This window comes from Sciurus carolinensis, chromosome 8 (assembly GCF_902686445.1).
Source record: "Sciurus carolinensis chromosome 8, mSciCar1.2, whole genome shotgun sequence".
NCBI classification, from domain to species: domain Eukaryota; kingdom Metazoa; phylum Chordata; class Mammalia; order Rodentia; family Sciuridae; genus Sciurus; species Sciurus carolinensis.
In genome coordinates, this window is record NC_062220.1 from 143,365,851 (window position 1) to 143,388,204 (window position 22,354).

General features: G+C 44.2%; 1 protein-coding gene, 1 long non-coding RNA gene and 1 other non-coding gene across 3 annotated transcripts; 2 read left to right on the forward strand and 1 right to left on the reverse strand.

The window, feature by feature from the left end:
- The first annotated feature begins 11 nt into the window (after positions 1-11).
- LOC124991172 (uncharacterized) lies at positions 12-2,545 on the forward strand. Its single transcript, XR_007109886.1, has 2 exons — positions 12-67; positions 2,370-2,545. It is a non-coding gene; the product is annotated as an uncharacterized LOC124991172 (long non-coding RNA).
- Positions 2,546-7,712: 5,167 nt separating this feature from the next.
- Positions 7,713-17,802, forward strand: Znf140 (zinc finger protein 140). Its single transcript, XM_047561986.1, has 3 exons — positions 7,713-8,361; positions 8,830-8,925; positions 16,664-17,802. The coding sequence occupies exons 1-3, from the start codon at positions 8,223-8,225 to the stop codon at positions 17,800-17,802; spliced, it is 1,374 nt and encodes a 457-aa protein (XP_047417942.1). The 5' UTR covers positions 7,713-8,222.
- On the reverse strand, positions 11,539-11,612 carry Trnag-ccc (transfer RNA glycine (anticodon CCC)). Its single transcript has one exon. It is a non-coding gene; the product is annotated as a tRNA-Gly (tRNA).
- Positions 17,803-22,354: the final 4,552 nt, after the last annotated feature.

Below are 22,354 nucleotides of genomic sequence, written 5' to 3' on the forward strand. Positions count from 1 at the left end.
GCTGAGGCTGGCCTTGAACTTGCAATCCTCCTGCCTCAGCCTCCTGAGCCACTGGGATTACAGGCAGGTACCACTATTCCTGGTCCATAGTAATTTTTAAAGTATCTAATTTCCTGATTTATTATTCTTCCTCTAGTTTATGTCACTCTTACTTTTCTCTTTAATGCCTGAAAGTTATTTTGCCAGAGGAGAGAGACAAACCTTTGTAAATAGACAAATAATAACAGAATGATGTTCTGCTTTGTGATTTTTCCCTCTTTTCCCTTACATCCCTCTTGGTCTCTCCTACTCATAGAAATTGGCTCATTAGGTCTTGAACTGAGTCAGCAGTCTGTCCTAAGTTTGTTTATTTTACTTCTAGATCATTCCATTAACTATTCAGTAGTTAACCATAATAGTTATTAAACTATTATGCAGTTAACCCTTCACTAGGTAGTGGAACTTCAGCACTAGCCAGTTGATTGACTGTCCAAGACCAGAACAACCCCGCAGCTTTTTAAGAGTCAGGTTGCAGTCATCGGGAGGGCTGATGCTGACCTAAGCCTGCAGGACACCAGTGTGTGCCCAGTTACTTTGTGAGGCCTCTTTGGGGCACTTCACATTCTCTGTGTCCCTGTGGAGCTCCAGTTCTGGAATTAGAGATTTTAGTGTATGTTTCCAATGCCTTAACTACAAAAACATCACTCTACATTTCCCTCATTGACTCCTACTGTAGATCCCACATCAGGAAGGAAATCTGGGAGCCTAGCATGTGTGAGCACTGGGTTCGATCCTCAGCACTACATAAAAAAATAAATAAATAAAACAGAGGTATTAAAAAAAGGAAATTTTGGGGCTGGGGATATAGCTCAGTTGGTAAAGTGTTTGCCTTACAAGCACAGGGCCCTGGGTTCGATCCCCAGCACCAAAAAAAAAAAAAAAAAAAAAAAGGAAATTTTGCTGGGCATGGTTGCACAGGCCGGTATTTCAGCTACTTGTGAGATTGCAATAGGAGAATTGAAAATTTGAGGCCAGCCTCAGAACCTTAGCTAGGACTAGTTATGTAGCATAGTGATAAAGCACCCCTGGGTTCTATCCCCAGCTCAAAACAGTAATAATAATAAGTAATAATAATGTTAAACTGATTATACTTGTGATTTCATGGAACACAATAAGCAATACTGATGGAGAATACTAAATATAGGAAAGCATCACTTGTTCTTTTTTTTACATGTTGACAGACCTTTACTTACTTTTATTCATTTATATACGGTTCTGAGAATTGAACCCAGTGCCTCACACGTGCTAGGCAAGTGCTTTACTACTGAGCCACAACCCCAGTCCTGCATTGCCTGTTCTTATCCTCTTTGGTCACCAGCTTCTTCCTCAGACCTGGAATTGTATGCAGTTCTACAAAAATGATTTATACTGTACTCTTTTTGCTAAGGAATGGGGCTCTTTGGAGGGCCAGTCTGCATTTTGAGACCTATCCTGGGTGTGCATTTTTTTGGTGGGCTTTGCCACAGTTATCTGTGGAACCATAAGTTCTTGATGCTGATTGGAAGATCATTGCCTGTAGAACCCTGAGATGAAATACTACATGTATTTATCTAGCAATGCCTTTATCGTGAATAGCAGAGTACAGAACACTGGGCATTTGGCATCCACCCTCAAGACTTCTTCAGTCATTTGGTTGTTTATTACAGCAGTATGTGTCCAGGTTGTCAATCTCAGTGGGCTTGCTAGTCTACACGTATGGTACCAGCAGGCTTTCAGGTGCATAGCTCCTGAAAATACTGTTCTAAGTGCTCGTTAATTTATCCAGAGCCCTTGCAGTTGCATGCGTATTTTCTGCACCTTGCTTTCATTCTTTTTAGTTCATTTTCACACTTACATGTAGTGATTATTTTAATGCAAATTTGGTTACATATTCCCGTGTTGAAATAGTGTGTGTCTTATTGTGGGCTCGTGGTGTCATAAAAGCATGCCAGGACTTTTATACAAACCCATGCCTATTAAAGCATGCCAGGACTTTTATACAAACCCATGCCTATCTTTTTTACCCTTTCTGAGCATCTGTTTTCCTACTATGCAATCTTTTCTGGTCTTGTTGAACCACTTGCAGTTCCTTGAGGTTTCTGTACTCTGTTATCTTTTTTGTTTTTGCAAATATATTGCAAACAAAATGCTGTTGTTCCTTGTTAATGCATATTCAGTATCCCATGCATATACTTATGAACCTGTTCAGGTGTTTCTTAGTGTGACAATGTAATCATTGTATGTTTTATCTTTTCCATTAGAAGGCTTCTGGAAAGCTATGACTCTTGTCTATACACATTTAGCTGCTGGAGCTATAATATTTAACAGTGGCTGTTTTCTGTTCCATGGAGAAATGTGCTCTGCAGTAGAGAAGAATGAAGCTGTCCTGGAAGCATGGCCCAGAAAGGGTCCTGATTGTGTCTGGTACCTGCTTCTCCTTGCCTTGATGTCCAGATGCATTCTGCCCTGTCCATGCTTTGAGTGTTGAGATAATCCAGATATTCTAATAAATCCTCATTTTGCTTTAGCTGGTTCATGTTGTGTTTTTCCTTACATCCAAATATTCCCACTAACAGGAAGTCAGGCTGTCATAAGGTGGGTTCTCTGGAGGCAGGCACTGAGTTTGGGGTACAAGGTATTCACTGAGATTAACAGCTGCAAAATTATAGAGTAAGAAAGGATTAAATAGAGGAAAAAGTCAAACTGCACTTTAGGTTGTCCCAAGCCCATGGAACCTAGAGTAAATGTCCAGCAGAATGTCCTCATGGGCCAAGGTGGGCAGGTCTAGCTCAGTGCCCTCACGAAGGGCAGGCTGCCCTAGTGCCCTCAGGTGACCTGGACAAGGTGGTAGAATGTCGGCTGACAGCACCCTCTGCCACTCGACAGCACATTCTTCCTTGAGGGTTCCAGGGACTGCAGTCTGTCCTTCCTCTGCTTAGACGCCCTATCTTAAGTCAGCTCTGGAAGCAAGTGCTCTAGGGTTCCAGTGGGGCCCTGACCCCAGACTGAGGAGGATGAGTAGGCAAGCCACAGTTCCTCCTGCTGTGGTTGCTGTCTCTGTTACCCGCTCCATGATGGCCTCTGGCATGACCTAACCCCTGCAGGGTCTAAGCCATGCCCTTCTCTGACCCAAGCTGCTGTCTCTGGCCATTTACCATTTTAGTTTAGCTAGGAAGCCCCAAGAGGTTTCTGGGGGTCCTGATCCAGTCTTGTTGCTCCTGCTATGTTGTGTGACAGCTGCTGAACCTCCTGATGATCAGTGTCAAGCAGCCCTGCAAGACCAGCCTCTCCTGGCCTGCCTGTCCTGGTCACAAGGAGCACAGACTTCCCACTGTATCTGTAGTTCATGGTTTCGATGAACTTGCTCTGATCTGTGGTGCAAGGGAGTCAGGAACTTGAGCCCCACAGAGCCCAGAGTTGTCACTGAAGCACAACATTCCCCAGAGGGTCTGTGGTCACAGAGGCAGGTGTCCTGCTCTCTGCCAAGTGTGTGGGGACCTGTGCATTCTTTCTGAGAGGGCAGTACCACGCTGTCCTTGGCCTGCCCTGTTTTTGTGGGCACACCTCCACAGACCACTCCAGAACACTGGCAGCTGCCATGAGAGTGTGCTGTGTCCAGTGGACCCTAGGTCTTGAGCATAGTCTTGCATTTCCTTTGCTCAACATGGATCCCCTTGTCTGATGCACTGTTATTTGGGTCCCCAAAATGGTGATGGAGCACTCTGTAAGGCTTTGTAATTGGCCCAGTGTTCAGGGAAGAAAACCTTTCCCTGGAATCTGACCTGTAAGAACAAACTACTGGTTTTTCTCAACCAAAACAGCCAACCTGAGGCTGCTGTCCTCTGGTATCCTTGAGGATTGGTGCCTCAGAGGGCACAGCCATGGTCTCTGGTGGATGTTCATTGCTGACAGTGGCTAAAACAGCCCTGGAAAGCAGGACTCGGCTGGTGCACCAGCACAAAGCCCTGTCTTTGCCCCATAGCTGCCTCTTTGTGAGCCAGCTGGGCCAGTGCTATGGTGGCAGGCCCCTGACCAGATCTTGTTCTCACGGCTCTCTGGTGCCTCTTCCATGATGTGCTCTCTGATCAGCATGTGTGTGTGACATGAAGACCTCCATGCATGTCCACCTATGTGGTCTGTTGACTGCAGCCCCAGTTGGCCCTTTCCCTTCCAGGCCCTGTGCCAGCCAGCTAGACTGTATACCCAAGTCCATGTGTGTTCACACCTTGGGCCGCTTCTCCTTCCACAGGTGGAGAGCTACGTGCATCTCCAGGAGTGCTGTCCCGTCAGGTTGTCAAGGCACCCTTAAGTGAGCTGCCTCACTTCTATGCACAACTGAGGCTCTCCTGTCTGACTAGTTGCACAGGGCAACAGACAGACGACCATCAGTGACACAAGAGTGCAGCTGTGGACGTTGTGGGCTCAGTGTAGCTCAGCCTGGCTCAGTCCCTCATGGGCAGTCGTAGCCAAGTCACTTGGTGTATTGTGGTGAGGCATTTCATGTCTGTCAGGCCCTGAGGACACCCCAGGAGAATTTGGTCACTCCCCGGGGGCTGTCCTCTCTCCTACCCCGTCTTCCACAAAGATTCTAGCACTTCAACTTTTCCCACTCTGTCACCTTTTTCTTTTCTCCAGGAGCATCTGAGTATTGAGCTCGTAATTTTTAGTTGGCAATGGACATCTATTTATTTATTTAACTCTATGTGGTGTTGAGAATCGAACCCAGTGCCTTGCATGTGCTAGGCCAGTGCTCTGCCACTGAGCCACAGCCCAGCCCTCAAATCACTAAACTTCTCTCTATGCAATTTTCTGTTTCAGTCCTCTTGTCTGACCCTGAGTACAGAGCCACAAGCACTCCTCCAGGTTTTTTTTTTTTTTTTTTTTTTTTTTTTCCTGAGTAAAACACTTTCATTCCACTATCCTGTCACTTAAAATTACAAGAATACAGGGGCTGGAGTTATATCTCAGTGGTAAAGCGCTTGCCTAGCATGTGATGAGGCACTGGGTTTGAGCCTCAGTCTCACATATAAATAAATAAATAAAATAAAGGTGTCCATCTACAACTAAAAAATATTACAAGAATACAAGCAAACACCACTGAACGTCAGAAGAGATTAAGTGTGACCATCTGTACTTAGTGATAGATTGATGGTGCGTTGGAAATTTTCGATTCATTTTCAAATAGTCACGTTTCACTTGATACTTTGGTTTTCTCTCTGTATAATTAAACTTGTCTGGCGGATACAGTTCCATTTTCCCTAGCTGTGCAGGGTCAAGTCCTGCTTTCCTCACTGACGCACAAACATCAAAAATGTCGTAGCATTCACACAGCCCAGCTGTCCCGTGTTTCTCTCCCAACACTTAGGTCGTGGCACCGAGCGGTCCTGCGCGAGCTGGGTCTTCCTTCACCGCCTGAGCCATTTGTGCTTCGAGGTCTTTTTCTTTGTGCGTGTTCTCAACGAGGTGCATGTCCTTCCTTTTATACCTCCTGTGTGTAATTTAAAACTCCCTCCTGGAAGGAGGAGGTGGCCGGGAGGCAGCTCTGGAGGCGGACGCCTGCTCCGCGGCGTAAGCGTCCAGGAAGAGAAGAGCGCGGGCCGCCGCTAGCTTCCTCGATGCCGACTCATCCTGCTGCTCACGTCGCACGCAACCTGTCTTCTGCCTGAGTCTGCCGCCTCTGCACTCCCGAGGGCGAAGCAGATTTCACTGCCGCGCCTCCTGTCGGCCCCGGGCAGGCGGCGGCTGTGGCAGGGCCTCAGCGGGTGCTCCTCTGGGCTCTGGTTTCCGGTCCCCGGGGCAGGAGGGGGCCTCAGAGAGGATACTTCTTTGGTCTCGATTCTTGTCAGGGTCCGGAGCAGGCTGGGAGTTGTAGTAGGGCGTATGGGAGGCGGGGCCTCTGGGCTCCTGTTTCCTGGTAGGGCCCGGAGCAGGCTGGGAGTTGTAGTAGGGCGTATGGGAGGCGGGGCCTCTGGGCTCCTGTTTCCTGGTAGGGCCCGGGGCAGGCTGGGAGTTGTAGTAGAGCGTATGGGAGGCGGGGCCTCTGGGCTCCTGTTTCCTGGTAGGGCCCGGGGCAGGCTGGGAGTCGTAGTAGAGCTTCTAAGAGGTGGGCTCTAAGCCGAGATTTGATTGTGGTTGTGCTGGTGCTGGAAAGGCCGATGCTTGGTTGTTGCAAGGCTGTCCTGCTGGAGACCTGTCCCCTTGGCCTTGTTTCCAGGCGGAAGACTGCGCTGCGCCGCAGCGGAGGGAGCAGTGTCCTGGCTAGGCTGCTGCGCAGAAGGAGCACCCGCCGATCTCAGGCCCGCGGCCAGCGACCGGATCCGCTCCGCGCTCTACCGCTCTTCCCGGCCCCTCTTGAACCATGTCTGTGGTAAGATGACGCCCATTTCCTTCGGGTGCGCAACGGGCTCACGCTCGGGTCGCCGGCATGCGGAGAGTCCGAGAAGCACCGGCAGCTGTGCCCTGGCGGGCTCCTGCACTGCAGGCGGGGCGGCGGGAAGAGGCAGGTCCGCACCCTGCGGCTGTTCCTGGAGCTGGCGGAGGAGCGCGTGCCTTTGGGCAGCCCTGCAGCGGCTGCTCGTCAGTGGCTCCGGTGGGACCCGGTACTTGCTGGAGGGACGTTCAGGAGGCCCCCTCCCTTCGGCATCAGGAACCTGGGTCTGCGATTCTAACGCACGACCCCTCCTGCCTTGAGGATGGAGCAGTGAGCAAAATTCCTGAAGCCACGGAACTCATTTTTCAGATTTGACACTAAGTGTCTTTGTCAAAAAACACTGATTACTTTGATTTCATTTGGGCCAAACGTTTGTCTGGTTATTGCGTTTCACAGGGGTGGGCACAACAGGGTCAGCCATTCCAAATGAGTGCACCAGGTTTCGCTCCCACGTGTCTGTCCTACTTTTCGTTATATTTGCCTCCAAATCCAGAGGCTATCTGGCAGATCTTCCTGTTTCCTTTATGAGTTAACCTTTTATCACTCTTTAAAACTTTGAAACTAAAAAATAACTGCCATAAATCTGGTGCTGCCAGTAGTTCTCGAATCTATTTATTTATTTATGGCTATGTTAGAGATTCAACCTAGGGCCCTGCCGCATATTGGGGCCCTGCTCTACCACTGACCTCCATTTCAAGCCCTTAGTTTGGGATGTTTTAAATTCTCATTCATACCTTGTAGTTATGTGGATCACTTAAGTGGTGTGAAACCAGCCTCTAAAGAGAGGCTTGTAAACCCCGAGGGACGGAATTTAGGCTCCTTCCTGGAACTCTTTTGTACATTGCTTATCTTGCTTGTTCTGTGATGTTGTTAAGACTGCTGTTATGCTTCACAACTTGTGAGTGCACATGTCCCATATCAAAAGTGTTGCTGCTGTGTGCTACAGCCAGTTATTACCATGAAGCTGACCACAACATCTTAAAATACAGGCTGTTATTAAGGAAGGCATACATTGTTTATTTGATACTCTGCATGAAATGTAATGCCTTTTTTTTGCGGGGGGGGGGGGGGGAGGCAGAAATTTTACCCAGGGATACTTAACCACTTCCCTACATCTCTAGTCCCCTTTAAAAAAAAAATTTTTTTTTTTTTTGACAGGGTCTTGCTAGTTGCATAGGGACTCACTAGTTGCTGAGACTGGTTTTGAACTTGTGATACTTCTGCTGCAGCCTCCTGAGTCACTGGGATTACAGGTGTGTTCTACTGTGCCCAGCATAAAATGTAATATCTTAAGAATTTTTTTCAACTAGAGTGAGAGAATCTCATTGTTCACATGTGTAGCCCTAAATCTTGAACAAAATTAAATCATCTTAGGACAAATCACTTACGGTTTTTCTTCTTTTGAACAAAACAATACATAAGCTAGGCACAGTCAGACATTATGGTGTTACCCGTAATCCCAGCTACTCAGGAAGCTGAACCCAAGGATCCTAAGTTTGATGTCAGCGTGGGCAGCTTAGCAACACCCTTTCTCAAAGTAACAAGGTCTGAGAGACATAGCTCAATGGTGCAGCTTGTGCCTGGCATGCTCAAGCCTGGGTTGAATCCCTCGCGTGGGGTGGGGGGCCAGATTGTTCGTTGTGTAGTACTTGCTTAGAATTGGAATCTCTTCTTGTCACTACTTGTGCACATTGCTCATTCTCCACGCCGAGGCTCATTTCACTCTGTGATCAGGGACTTCAGAGGCATAGGTCCTGGTAGTGCAGATATCTGTATGTCATTTCAGGGATCGGTGACATTCAGAGACGTAGCCATAGACTTCTCCCAGGAGGAGTGGAGCTGGCTTCAGCCTACTCAGAGAGATCTGTATAGATGTGTCATGCTGGAGAATTACCGCCATCTGTCTTCCCTGGGTGAGTGTTCTTCGGGTCGCCATCAAGTTGTGATTTTATCTTTAGGATGGATGTTGGAAATGGGTTTTAAAAATTAGTTGTTTTTTTTTTTTTTGCAGTACTGGGGATCGAACTCAGGGCCTTGTGCTTGCGAGGCAAGCACTCTACCAGCTGAGCTATCTCCCCAGCCCTAAAAATTAGTTCTTAAGATGGGGAGTGAACATAGTTGAATCTTCAGAAATTTTTCATACTGCAATCTAATATTTACTTATTTTAATTTTAAATTTTTTTAGTTGTAGACAGACACAGTACCTTTATTTTATTTATTTATTTTTATGTGCTGCTGAGAATCAAACTCAGTGCCTCACACATGGTAGGCAGACACTCTACCAACTGAGCCACGAGTCCAACCCTGATATTTATTTTAGTGGCCCCTTTTTTCTTAGTGTTAAGGACTGATTTTGCATTTATTTTGTTTTCTGTAAGCAGGTCTTTCCATTTCTAAGCCAGATGTGGTTTCCTTATTGGAACAAGGGAAAGAGCCCTGGCTGGGAGAAGGAGACGTGAGCAGAGATCTCCCTTCAGGTGAGCGAGGTAGAGATGGATAGGGAGAGTTCCTCAAAGGGCATTGGCGAGCCAGTGAGAAGGAGATACTTCCACGTGCTCATGGGAACCTGCACAAACATACAATGAGGCCACAATGAGGTCTTGCTCACAACGCCACAGGGACCCATTCTTCTATGTATATACATATTTTTTTAAATTTTTAAATTTTTATTTTTTGGTACCAGGGGTGGAACCCAAGGGCACTTAACCACTGAACCACATCTTCAGCCCTTTTTTTTTGGTTAAAATTTTATTTAGAGACAGGGTCTTGGTAAGTTGCTGAGGCTGGCTTCCAACTCACCCTCCTCTGCCTCTGCCTACTGGGCCGCTAGGGTCATGGGCCTGCCCGCAGGCCCAGCCCCAGTTCTCCCGTGCCCTCTCCCACCTCCTCACAGATCCACATGCCCTTTCCCACATGGTTAGCTCAGTGGTTCCATGTCGGTTTCTCTTCTCTTCAAATTAGCAAATGTTTCTGTTGCCTAAATGTCACGTATAGTTTTTAGTGCTACTTTTTTTGATCATCTTAGAAAGATTAATTCATTATTCTTTGGCTAGTTGATGATCTATTCATTTATTTATGATTTATCTTAATGTTTACTGAAATCATGTCAAGACTTTCTCTTAGGCAATACAGAGACTAAAGGACATACAAAATTGTAGTAACTACCATAGAATTTATGGCCTTTGTGTATTTTTAAAGAATTTTAGTTACAGATTAGCAATTCCACAATGAGGGATAAAGAATTTCAGTTGGTGTTTTAGGCCTGAATAATTTGGGTAGGGATAGAAATAAAAACAAAAGACAGGAAAATGGCTGGTTGTAGGAAAAAGATGACAAATAAATTTAAATACACTTGATGTTATTAGAGGGTGTGTTTTCAAATGAAGGTGTCTAGCAACAGGATGTTGGAATGTATCTTAGAAAAAAGTTCAGGTTAGAGATGTAGATGTAGGCATCTTACATTAAGAAGCAAAAATCGAAGCCATAAAATCAACTGAGAATTGATCTAAAGGCCTTCTTCACCTTTGGTTGACAGTGCAATTGCTATTAAACTCTTCTTTATTTTTTGTTTTTTTTAGTACCAGGGATTGGACCCAGAGGTGCACACCCACAGAGTCAAATTTCCCAGCCCTTTTTATTTTTTGAGATAGGATCTCACTGAGTTGCTTAGGGCCTCACTAGTTGCTGAGGCTGGCTTTGAACTTGTGATTCTTCTGCTTCAGCCTCCCGAGCTACTGGGATTGTAGACATGTGCTACCATACCTGACTGATGAACTCTTTAAAAATAACTATGGCCATGCCCCACTCTGAAAATTTATTGTGGAAAAAAAAATTATGAATCTATATTTGTATATGTTTAGAAAAAGTTCTGTAACCTCTGTAGCTGGTGCTGAATCAGGTCTACTAGAGGTAGAGTGACCTTTAGAGAATGGTCCTGTTGAGGAAAAAGGAAGAACGTCTGTGTTTAGGAAGCAGTAGTATACTAGACCTGAGGGGGGACAGGAGACGTGCTGTGAAACAGCTCCGGCTGTGAGGAGGGTGGTGTCAGTGTCTGAGGCACAGAGAAGGCCTTAGGAGGAGGGACCGGTGTGTGAAGCCAAGAGGTGACACAGGCAGAGGGAGACTATTCAAGTTCAAGTTGAACTATAAAGGTGTCCTTTTCTAAAATTTTATTCTTTTAGTTATTTGTTAACATAGGGTCTTGCTGTTACCCAGGTTTATCTGGAAATTTTGGGCAGTCCTCCTGCCTCAGCCTCCTGCGGCTGGGATGACAGGCATGTGCCATCTGTCTTCTTTTCTGCAATAAAAACAAACAGAAAAGCCAAAACCAATAAGATCACGTATTAGGGAAGTAAGAAAAAGGGAAAGCATGGGGGAATTGCTCCAATTTCACTACTGAAGTACAGCTCCTGGGAACTTTGTCTTTTTTTCCAGTACTGGAGATTGAACCCAGCATCCTGAGACACTGGGATTACAGACAAGCATCACCACAGCTGGCTAAAGTAAACACTTTACATTTAGAAGTTTTTGCCATAACCTAGTCTAGCTTTAATAAGATGATAACAGAGATGTCTAGGTAGTAGAGGGAGGCAGACAGATTGGTCACAAATTAAGGACGTAGAACCCAGAGGACATAGTAACTGACTAGATGAATGTGACTGGACATGAAGAAGGTTGATATCACTCATTTGCTTGGTATTACTATCTCCTAAGAAGGAATGATGAGCAAGTTTGTGAAGGGGGTTAAAGGGTATATCGGTTTGTGTTTTAGTTTTCTGTGGGATAGTGAGTGTATAAATCCACTGGTCAACTGAGTATCACTTCTGGAGCTGGAGAAAGGTATTATAGTGCTTCTCAAGGTTTAGTCTGCACAAAAGCCATCTGCAGAGGTATCAAACCCATTTTCCTGGGCATCACTCACGAATTCTGTTACTAGGTTTGTGGTAGAGTGCCAGATTTCACTTTTAACAAATTACCAGGTGATGCTGATGTTGAGCTAAACTGGATACTTAGGAGTTACCTGGAGAGCTTTTTAAAGTTTTGAATTTTCTTTGTAAAATCCCTGTGTGCTTTTTTTTTTTTTTTTTTTTTTGTGGTGCTGGGGATTGAACCCAGGGCCTTGTGCATGGGAGGCAAACACTCTACCAACTGAGCTATATCCCCAGCCTTCCCTGTGTGCTTATTACTGAGTTTTTTTCCTTAACCAGTTTTCCTGTTTCTTTTCTACCAAGTTATATTGCTTTAGTGAGTTTGTGCATTTATATCACTTAAACTTGGTTGTAGAAATAAAAACACCCCAAACCTTTCTAGACTGATTTTTTTTCTTGTAAATACTGAAAGGATTTTTTGAAAATAATAAGCTGTATTTTAGGATGGTTTTAGGTTCACAAAATCGAGTGGAACATGGAACATAGAGATGGTCCCATCCCCCTGTCCCCTCACACACAGCTTCCCCTGGGGTGGCATCCCTTGCTCCACTGGTACATTGTATGTGAAGGCACTTGAGCCGCTGTGGATCTTATTGTCCAGAGCGTGTCCTGGAGCCAGTGCCCTGTGGACACTGGTGACTGCTCTCTGTTTTTTTCTTATTGTCTTGGCTAGGACGTCCAGTGTCCTGTTGGATAGTGGTGGTGTGGAGGTACACCCTTGCTTCTCCTGGTCTTACCAGGAAGCTCCAGACTCTGATCACCATTATGTGTGATGTCAGCGATAGGGTTTTGTGGATTGTTTATAATCAAGCTGAGGAAGTTCCCCTTTATTCCTGTTTTGCCAAGAGTTTTTATCCTGAATGAGTCTTGGATTCTGCAGATGCTTTTTAGTATGTATTGATGTGTGATGTCTGCTTCATGTGTTAGGTTAAAGTAATTGATTTTCAAATGCTGAACCCACCCTGCATGTCTGCAGTTGATCCCACTTGGTGCTGGGGTGCGGTTCTTTTTTATACATTGTTGGATTTGATTTGCTGATACAGTTATCCCTTCAGACTCATGGAGGGTTGGTTCCAGGAACTGCCTGCAGATGGCTTTTAGGGCTGCTACGATAAAATGGCATCATGTTTGAACTGTGCACATCCTCCTGTATATTTTAAATCATCTCTAAGTTATTTATAATACCTAATACAATATGAATTCTATGTGAATCTTTGTTGTACTGTTTTTAGGCAATAATGACAAGTCTGTATGTGTTCAGTAATTTTTTCCTGAATATTTTGATGTGTGGGTGAATCTATTGATGTGGAACTAATGGACTCAGAGGGCCAACTACTTTGGAAGATTTTTACATTATGTTCACTGGCTTATGGTTTTCTTTTCTTCTAACATCTTTGGTTTTAGGGTAATGTTGACTTTCCTGAATAAGTTAGGAAACATTTCCTTTGCTTCTGTCTTCTGAAAGAGACTATAGAATTTGGCAAAAATTCGTCGGTGAGCCCATTTGAATGTGGTACTTTCTGTTTGGGAAGGTTATTATTAATGTAGTTCTTTAACTGATAAAGACCTATTCAAGTTGTCTGAGTTTTGACAGTTTGTGTCTTTTAAGCAATTGGGACATCTCATGTGGGTTGATCAAATCCATAGACACAGAGACACATAGTCTTCACTGTTCTTGTGATGTTCAGGGACCTGAAGTGGCCCTCTCACCACTGGAATTAGTCATTTGTATCATCTCTCTTTTTCTTGGTTAGCATGGCTAGAATCTTTCTATTTATCTTTTTTATTTTCCATATCTACTATCCTATTTTCGATTTCATTGATTTCTGCTCCAATTTTTATTTCTCTTGCTTACTTTGGTTTATATTGTTCTTTTTCTAGCTTCTTAAGGTGAATTGATTTTAGATCTTTCTTTTTAAATACATGTTTGCATCCATTACTGTGTATTTCCCTCCAACCACTGCTTTCACAGTATTCCACTGATTTTGGTAAGTTCTACTTTTACTTTCATTTGTTCCAAAATATTTTGAAGTTTTTTTGAGATTTTTTTTCTTTAACCCCTGTGTTTTTATAGAAGTTTATTTTTTAGTCTCCATGTATTTGGGAATTTTCCATTTAACCCTTGTTATTTATTTCTTGTTCCACTGATTTTTGTTCCGTTTAATTCTGCTGTGGTCTTGGGAGGATACGTTTTGTGGTTTCCATCCTTTCAAATGCACTGTGTGTTTTATGATCCAGATTGTGATCTGCCTTGGTGAATGTTCCACATAAGCTTGAGAAAATGGTACTCTGTTTTTGCATGAACGGTATAGCAGTTATATTTAGTATGTTAAAGGTATGGTTGAGTGTGTGTCATTGAGTGTGTGTGCTTATTTAGTTTCTGCCTGTGGATCTGTACATTTCTGATAGGGAGGCGTTGATGTCTCCAACTGTGATAGTGGATTCATCTGTTTCTATTTCTCCTTTTGGTTCTAAAACTCCTCACCTATTTTGATTTTCTGTTGTAATGTGACTACACAGTGAGAATTGTTATGTTTTCTAGGAGCATTCTTTTTTTGTTGTTTAATAATTTTTTAAGGTCCCAGGGCTGGAACCCAGGGCCTTATCATTCTAGATAAGTGCTCTGCCTACACCCCAGCCTCGAGGACTGTTCATCCTTATGCACTGTCCTTCTTTAGATGTCTGCTTTATCTGAAATTATTGTACCTTCTCTTGCTTTAATTTGATTAGTGTTAGCGTGGTTTTTCTTTCTGCGTTCTTTTTTTTTCTTTTCTTTGACACTTCCCCTTCCCCTGGTACTAGGGATTGCACCCAGGGGCTCTTCACCACTGAGCTACATTCACAGCCCTTTCTGTTTCTTGAAGCAGGGTCTTGCTTAGTTGCCCAGGCTGACCTGGAATTTGAGGTGCTCCTGCCACAGCCTCCTGAGTAGTGGGATTACCCTGCCTCAGTAATATTGTTAATATCTTGAACCTGGTGTTCTTGGTTGTGTTTTTTTTACTCAATGTTCTGGGGAATCATAAGGCAAAAATTATCCTAGATCTATGCAATTAACACCCACAGCTTTTTCCAGTGTTGTTAAATGTGCAGATTTATTCTGGGATTTCGGCTCCAACTAGTCTTCTTCATGAAGGCTTCCTTTTCTGTGGCAGTGGTCTTATATCATTAGCTAATGTTTTTTTCTGTGTTCTCTTTACTGATATTCTCGGCTCCTGAAGAGAATTTGTTGATAATCCCAGGGCTTTTACTCAGATACTCAGAAGACATGAAATTGGCTTATGAGAGAGGCAGGCAAGGAATTTAGTTTCTCTTTATTGAGGTCATTATTCTAGCAGCTGTATCACTGTCACCCTGTTCTAATCATCCTGTATCTCTGTGGGCTTACCATATAGGTACAGATCTTGATTCATTACTAACGTAGGCATTAAAGACATATGTCTGTTTACTTTTCCCTAAAAGTTTAGAGTGATAGTATGGAATAGCATTCCTTCCCAAACAAAATGTATCAAACTGTGTTCAAAAGAAAAATGAATTGGTTTTGTTTTTTGTGGTGCTGGGATAGAGCCTAGGACCTCATGCTTGATGGTAGGCATGTGGTCTACCTCTGAGCTATAGCCTCAGCCCTGGAGAATGATGCATTTTTAATTGTATTATTGAGAAGTAATGTTAAAATTACAGAAAAGTTGTAAGAATAATACCAAGAATGCCCGCATGCCCTTGGCCTACACTGCTCACATGGGACCACACTTGCCTTGGTTTACGATTTTTCCTGAAACATTTGAGAATAAATTGTACATATCACAGTCTTACATAATTGTGTATTTCCTAAGAATGAGAATTTGAATGTATAGGTATGTATATGTATATGCGCATGCACACACACATATTTATTTGGGTGTCAGGGATTGAACTTAGGGGTGCTTAACTACTTAACCATGTCCTCAGTCTTCTTTGTTTTTTATTTTGAGACAGGGTCTCACTAGTTGCTGAGGCGGTCTTGAACTTGTGATCCTCCTGCTTCAGAGACACTGGGATTATAGGCATGTACCACCATGCCCAGTGAAGATTTGAATGTACTGTTTAAAAACCCCTTCAGCTGAACCTGTTAGTGCATATCTGTAATCCCAGAAGCCTGGGAGTCTGAGGCAGGATGATTGTGAGTTCAAGGCCAGTGTGGGCAACATAATGAGTCTCAAACAATAAAAAGGACTGGGGTTGCAGCTCAGTGGTAAAGCATCCCTTGGTTCAATCCCTAGAACTGCAAAGAACATAACAAACACAATTTTATGTTATAAAATTTTGTTCCAAATGCAAACTGAAGTCACTTGCTAAAATTCAGCCTTGAGGAAATCAAAGCCTGTGCTAGTCTGTGAAAGGTATGGATGGAAAGACTATTGTGCCCAAATTGAGCCTCCCATTGGTTCAGAAGGCAGAGTCAGAGTGAGGATCAGAGACAGCAGTTCTCAGAGAAACCTCTTCTTTCCTTCCACTTAGCATAACTATTGTGTGATGTTCCAAAAGGCATTAGGCTAACAGTTGGGCGTCTGGTGGGACCTGAAGAGCACTTGAAGTGTTTATTAGCAGCATTATGAACTTGCCACTTTTCAGACAATTCTGGCAGCAAATGCAGTCTGAATAGAGAAGAGGAGCCGAACCCTGTCCTTCGTGATCACCTGTCCCCTTGACAGTCGTGTCTGTGTCCCCCTCTCCTTTGTTACTTACATGCAGTCTTTCCCCATGTGCAACTACATCTCTCTTTTTATGCTTCTTCTGAATTTCTGGGCATACCGCTCAGACTTCACAGTTAAGTGTGACCTCTATGAAAACCATGGACTTGCTGAGTTTGTTTTTACTCACCCCCCACCCTTCGATTCTCTCATCAAAAGGGAGGAATGGCAGATTTGGGTGTGGTGGCACGAATGTGATCCAGCTATTGGAAGGCTGAGGCAGGATTGCAGGTTTGAGGCCCGCCTTGTCAACTTAGTGAGATCCTGCCTCAAAATAAGAAATAGAAAGGGCTGGGGCTGTAGCTCAGTGGTCGTGTGCCCTTGGGTTCAGTCCCCAGTACAAAAACAGGTGGGGGCAGTGGTGGTGAGAACCAGCCAAGTGTGGTCTGCAATCCCAGCTACTTGGGAGGCTGAGGCAGGATCATGAGTTCAAGCCCAGCTTGGGCAACCTAGTAAGACCCTGTCTCACAATAAATAAGTAAATAAATAAAGGAATGGCTTTTAAATTTACTCAAAACAGAAAAAAAGTGCTTTATTTGCTTTGTTTTTATGTCTTTCAGAGTCAGAGTCAAGTGGTGAGGTTCAAGAGGTTTCTCCAAAAGTCACTCATGACGACTCCTCTCAGTGCTGGGTGGTGGGAGGAATGCTCAGCCAGGGCCCCAGGTGTCCCAGCGTCACGGGAAGCTGGGGGTGCGCGGGTGGTGCTGGCATGCTGCAGGGACATCAGGGACGGGCCAGGAAAGTGGCGGGCCCTCACCAGGAAGCCCTGCCTCGACACCTGCGCATCAGTGTGGTAGAAAGGCCCTACGGATGCCACGAGTGCGGGAAAGCCTTCAGCCGGCGCTTTTCCCTTGTGTTACATCAGAGGACGCACACGGGAGAGAAGCCCTATGTGTGTAAGGACTGTGGCAAGACCTTCAGCCAGATTTCAAACCTGGTGAAGCATCAGATGATCCACACTGGAAAGAAACCCCACGAGTGTAAGGACTGCAGCAAGACCTTCAGCTACCTTTCCTTCCTGGTTGAACACCAGAGGACACACACTGGGGAGAAGCCTTACGGATGTGCCGAGTGCGGAAAGGCCTTTAGCCGTGCCTCAAACCTCACCCGACATCAGCGAATCCACGTAGGAAAGAAACAGTATGTTTGTAGGAAATGTGGGAAAGCCTTTAGCAGTGGTTCTGAGCTCGTTCGCCATCAGATCACACACACTGCTGAGAAACCTTACGAGTGCACCGAATGTGGGAAGGCATTTCGGCGTTCCTCACACCTCACTCGACATCACAGCGTCCATACCACCAAAACCCCCTATGAGTGTCCCGAGTGTAGGAAGGCGTTCCGCTGCCACTCCTTCCTCATGAAACACCAGAGAGTCCACGCTGGAGACAAGCTGTACGAGTGTGACGAATGTGGTAAAGTCTTCACTTGGCATGCGTCCCTCATGCAGCATGTGAAAACCCACACTGGAGAGAAGCCCTATGCCTGCGCCGAGTGTGACAAAGCCTTCAGCAGGAGCTTCTCCCTCATCCTGCATCAGGTGACTCACACCGGAGAGAAGCCGTATGTCTGCAAAGTGTGCAGCAAGCCCTTCAGCTGGAGCTCAAACCTTGCTAAGCATCAGAGAACACACCCACTAGACAGCCCCAATGATTATGAGAATTCATGTGATTACCACTCTTTTCTTTCTGAACACCAGTGAATGACACTGTAAAGAAAACCTGAGAACATATGTATTCGTAAACAGCAAAAAGTAATGCCTCACTCTCACTTCCGACACCTCTTGGAAAGAAACCTTACATGAATGTGAAGAGGTGGTCCACACTTTATTCACCATCCTGAAGAAAAGTCCCAGGAATATGTGGGAAAGCCATTCTAGCTGCTTATTCTCTTTCTAACATCAGAAGACTAAATCACTATTGAGGAGATAGTTTTGATTACACTGAGAAAACTCTTCATTCGGTAGGAGTCTCTTACTCTACATTTATAAGTTCCTTCCTATTAAGATATGAGGAAGCTTTTATTTGAGATATCAGTCCTCATTCTTCATCTTAGTTCAGCCAGGACAGATGTATGGTAGGAAAGAGCTTTAGAAAAGGGCACTTTGGACATCAGAAAATACATAAAATGAAGTGATGCATAGAAACACAGTGATTGGCAATTCCTGTATTTTCTATGCAATATTTATTTATTGAAATTTTAAATACTCTTGAAGGAGAGAAAGCAACTCTGCAGTGAATGTGGGGTGACTTGATGCAATATCTGAAACTCAGATGAGGGACTTATGCTGAAAAACTACCATTACAGTGAGCAGAGTCATCTTGGATAGAATCAGTGTGGGAAAGGGTCTCATTTTGCGGGGAGATGGGATTTTTAAAAAAAGTGAACTCAAGAGAGTGAATAAACCTTTTGTCTTATACTGACTCATCTTGTACCTGCTCATCTTCCACGGTGTGTGTGAATCTGAAAGTATAACTGCTGCAGTATTGACATTCGCAAGGAAGAGTGCTGTGCTCTCGCCCGAGGCGTCTTCTGGTGGTAACTCTGAGATAAGAGAGAGAGTGGGTTTAAAGTCATGCGGACTCATGTTTATCCTCTAATCTGATGAAGACAGTCTGACGTGGAGGGTGCACCCAGCAGATTGCCCAGGCAGTTTCCTTTCTGGTTCCTCTTCAGAGAGCACAGTTCTCTTGTAGGTGTGTGTGAGACCCTTTTGGCGTTATCAGCTGCCCAGTCGGCACAGCTCACACTTCAGGGTAAGTCTGCTTCGATCAGCAAGGTAAGTGGGTTTCTAGAAGGAGTTAGTGAGCAGGAGTGACCTCCTCGAGCACTGATGCTGCAGTAGCTGCAGCGAGCACACGTCTTTAGAAGGTACTGTCAGATACACATTTCAATATCTCAGTTCAGAGTCATTTTTTAGGAGGTGAAACCTGGAATAATTCTGGTCCTGAAGAGCCTTAAATAAGGCTCTTATTATAAATAAGTATTTATTTATTTATACATGCCACTACACTTTAGTGTGCATTTTCAGAAGGGCTGCATTTTCTGGAAGGCTTTGTCAGGTGTGCCATTTTTGTGTACACATTTCAAAGTTTCCCAAAGCTTTGCATAAGATTCGTTTAGGAGAGGCTGATACTGATCTTAAAACTGTAGTGTGGTTCAAACACTGAGAGAAGCATGCCTGGACAGAAATGGGCACCCAGCACTGGACTTGGTTTTCTAAGGTAGTTGGTATTCTGAAATAGGGTGAAAATCAGGTTACCCGAGTTGTCAGTATTACAGAGAACGTGAAAACACATTATTTAAGTTGATGTTTTATTTATTTAAGGGTATAGTAAATATATACCATTGTCTGATCCAGATCCAGGATCCACCCTGCTCTCTCTGCTTAGTGGGATCTGACTTGTACGAAATATAGTCAAATGCTGGGAACTGTGGCCTATGGCCTGATCAGGGCCTGTGAACTAAGAATGGTTTTCACACTTTTAAATGTCTGATTATTATTATTATTATTATTATTATTATTATTTTTTTTTTTTGCGGTACCGGGAATCGAACTCAGGGCCTTGTGCTTGCAAGGCAAGCACTCTACCAGCTGAGCTATCTCCCCAGCCCTGATTATTATTTTTTTGTTTTTAAAAGGATAAAGAATATGCAATAGAGACTATATATGGCCTGTAAAGTTTAAAATATTTAGTATCTGAACCTTCATAAAAAACTTGTCAATTCTGATATAAATGATACTAATAATTATATTTGGTTCTCAATAAATTATAACCTTTGGAGTTTAGAATGTAAGTGAAACAAAAGAAGCATGGCGCAGCACAAGGAGGAGGGTGCTAAATAAAGAGTGTGGGATCCCTGCTGTGCCAGGGAAGTGGAGCACGTGTTGATTGGGTTCTCTGCTCATCTGATGGGGGCAGTTTGAGTAGGTGTGTCCTATTGGAGAAAATTCACAGACACTACACTTTTCCCTGTGTTACTGTGTTTTAGTTAAGTTTTTACAAGTCTTCCAAAAGAAGATTAAACTAAGCTTCAGCACTGAAACAGGAAGTTACTCTGAGAGCAACAATGTATCCAGTGAGTGCAGTAAATGCTGGTGGTGTGGTAATGACCCAGTTTCTATGTTTTCTTGGAAAGCAGCAACCAAATGTTTTAGGGGACCTGAGAAACCCACACACATGAAAGTGGGATAAATTTTGTTGCTTAGGTATGCCTAAAAGAGCTTTCATCAGTCAAATGTGCAGCTAAGGACAGGAAAACCGTTAAATCCCTCTGAAGAGATGGAAGAAGTATCAGAGCAAAGAGGCACTTAACCACTGAGCCACCTCCCTGGCCCTTTTTATTCTTTATTTTGTGACAGTCTTGCTGAGTCGCTTAAGGCTGAGCTAAGTTGCTGAGGCTGGCCTAGAACTTGCCATGCTTCTGCCTTAGCCTCCCAAGTAGCTGGGATTGCAGGCCAGACTTGGCTTATTCTCACTACCACTGCCCCCACCCGTTTTTGTAGTGGAGGTTGAAGCCAGGGGCACACAACCACTGAGCTAAGCCATAATAAAATCGCCAGCATTATGGCTCTTGTGTTTGCGTACCGTTTACTGAGGAAAATGCGGGTTTCTTGAATATTACCATGACAGTTCACCTGATAACCAAGAGGGCTAAAGCAGCTAAGGGGTGGGCGCACACAGCATGGACATGCTGGATGAGGAGCGATTCGTGTCCCAGGCTGGATGCTGCACAACACTGCGATTCAAAACCTATGAACAAGGATCAGGGTGTGGATCAGTGGTAGTGCCCTAGGTTCCACCCCCAGCATGCAAACTATAACCAAAAAAACCCCACAGAACAGAACCTATGAATTGCTTATTTCCATAGTTTTCCACATGACATTTTCAGACCATGGATGAATGCAGGTAACCAAAGCTGCAAGTAAAGGAGGAGTATTGTATTAATTTATGCTTCCGTTGATACCCTAAAGGAGGACACTGTGCTCGCCAGTGCTGGTCAGCTCATTCCTTCTAATATCATAATACATAACACAGCAACACGTGACCAATGAAAAATAAACTGCAGAACCCAGTGTAGGGGTGAGTGGGGTGGTCGAAGAGAAGAGGAGCTAGGAAAGGGGGAAAACAGCACTGAACTTTTCTGACCGTCTTGGTTTCCGTTTGCCTGTCATGGTGGGACATCTTGCTGTGTGGAGTGTGACTAGTGCTTAGAAAGCGATAATGATTCCATCGATTTTACCTCAGACATTCACTTAAAAATCAGGTGAAGCTAGACTGCTGCGTACTAAGTAAAACAAAACCCTAAATGTTTCATTGAACACTTACTTTGGTCAACATGTAAGAGTTAAGCAGTGGACAAGTTGCACAAAGTTCCTGTCTTACCATGACTTACAGAATAGAGGGCAAGATAACTGAGCAGGCAATGGCGAGCTGTTGGAGAGACATCTAGAGGACCTGGGGCCAGGGTTGGGGAAGGGTGAGAGTGCAGAGAGGAGGAGGGTGAAAACAGGCTGAAAAGATAGGTGGGCCTCTGGGCCAGGTCTTGCCCGAGGAGTTTATCTGAGAAGTCAGTGGAGGATTTAAAAGGGAAATGGGATATTGATCAGATTAGCACCTCAGACGGATCGCCTGGGAGCAGTGCAACAAACCAGCGAAGGAAGAAGATGCACACTGTGTTTGCTGCAGTGCGGCATGCTGTAGGATGACCTAGAACCACGTTTTAAAAACATGGAATAATAGATGCTCAGTTTGTATCAAGAGAACGTCATGTACATACAGTAAGGTCTGATAGTACACGCCTACAGTATTTGGTTTTCAGGGCATTAAAATCTGAGGAAGAGGGGCTGGGGCCATAGCTCAGAGTGCTTGCCTGGCCTGTGTGAGGCACCACATAGAGATAAACAAAGGCATACTGTCCATCTATAACTACAAATTTTTTTTTTTTTTTTTAAATCTGAGGAAGAAAAGCTTTCATTTCTCTGGTAGAGGTTTACATTTTTGTCTTATGCATGTATTACTTTTATAATTAAAAACCACCGGAGAAGTTTTATTTTCTTAAAAATATTTTGATATTTATTTTTTAGTTGTAGACAGGCACAATGCCTTTATTTTATTTATTTATTTTTATGTGGTGCTGAGGATCGAACCCAGGGTCTCACATGTGCTAGATAAGTGCTCTGCCACTGAGCCACAACCCCAGGCCAGTTTTATTTATTTTAACAATAGAAGTATACTATGGCAGCTGTGTAG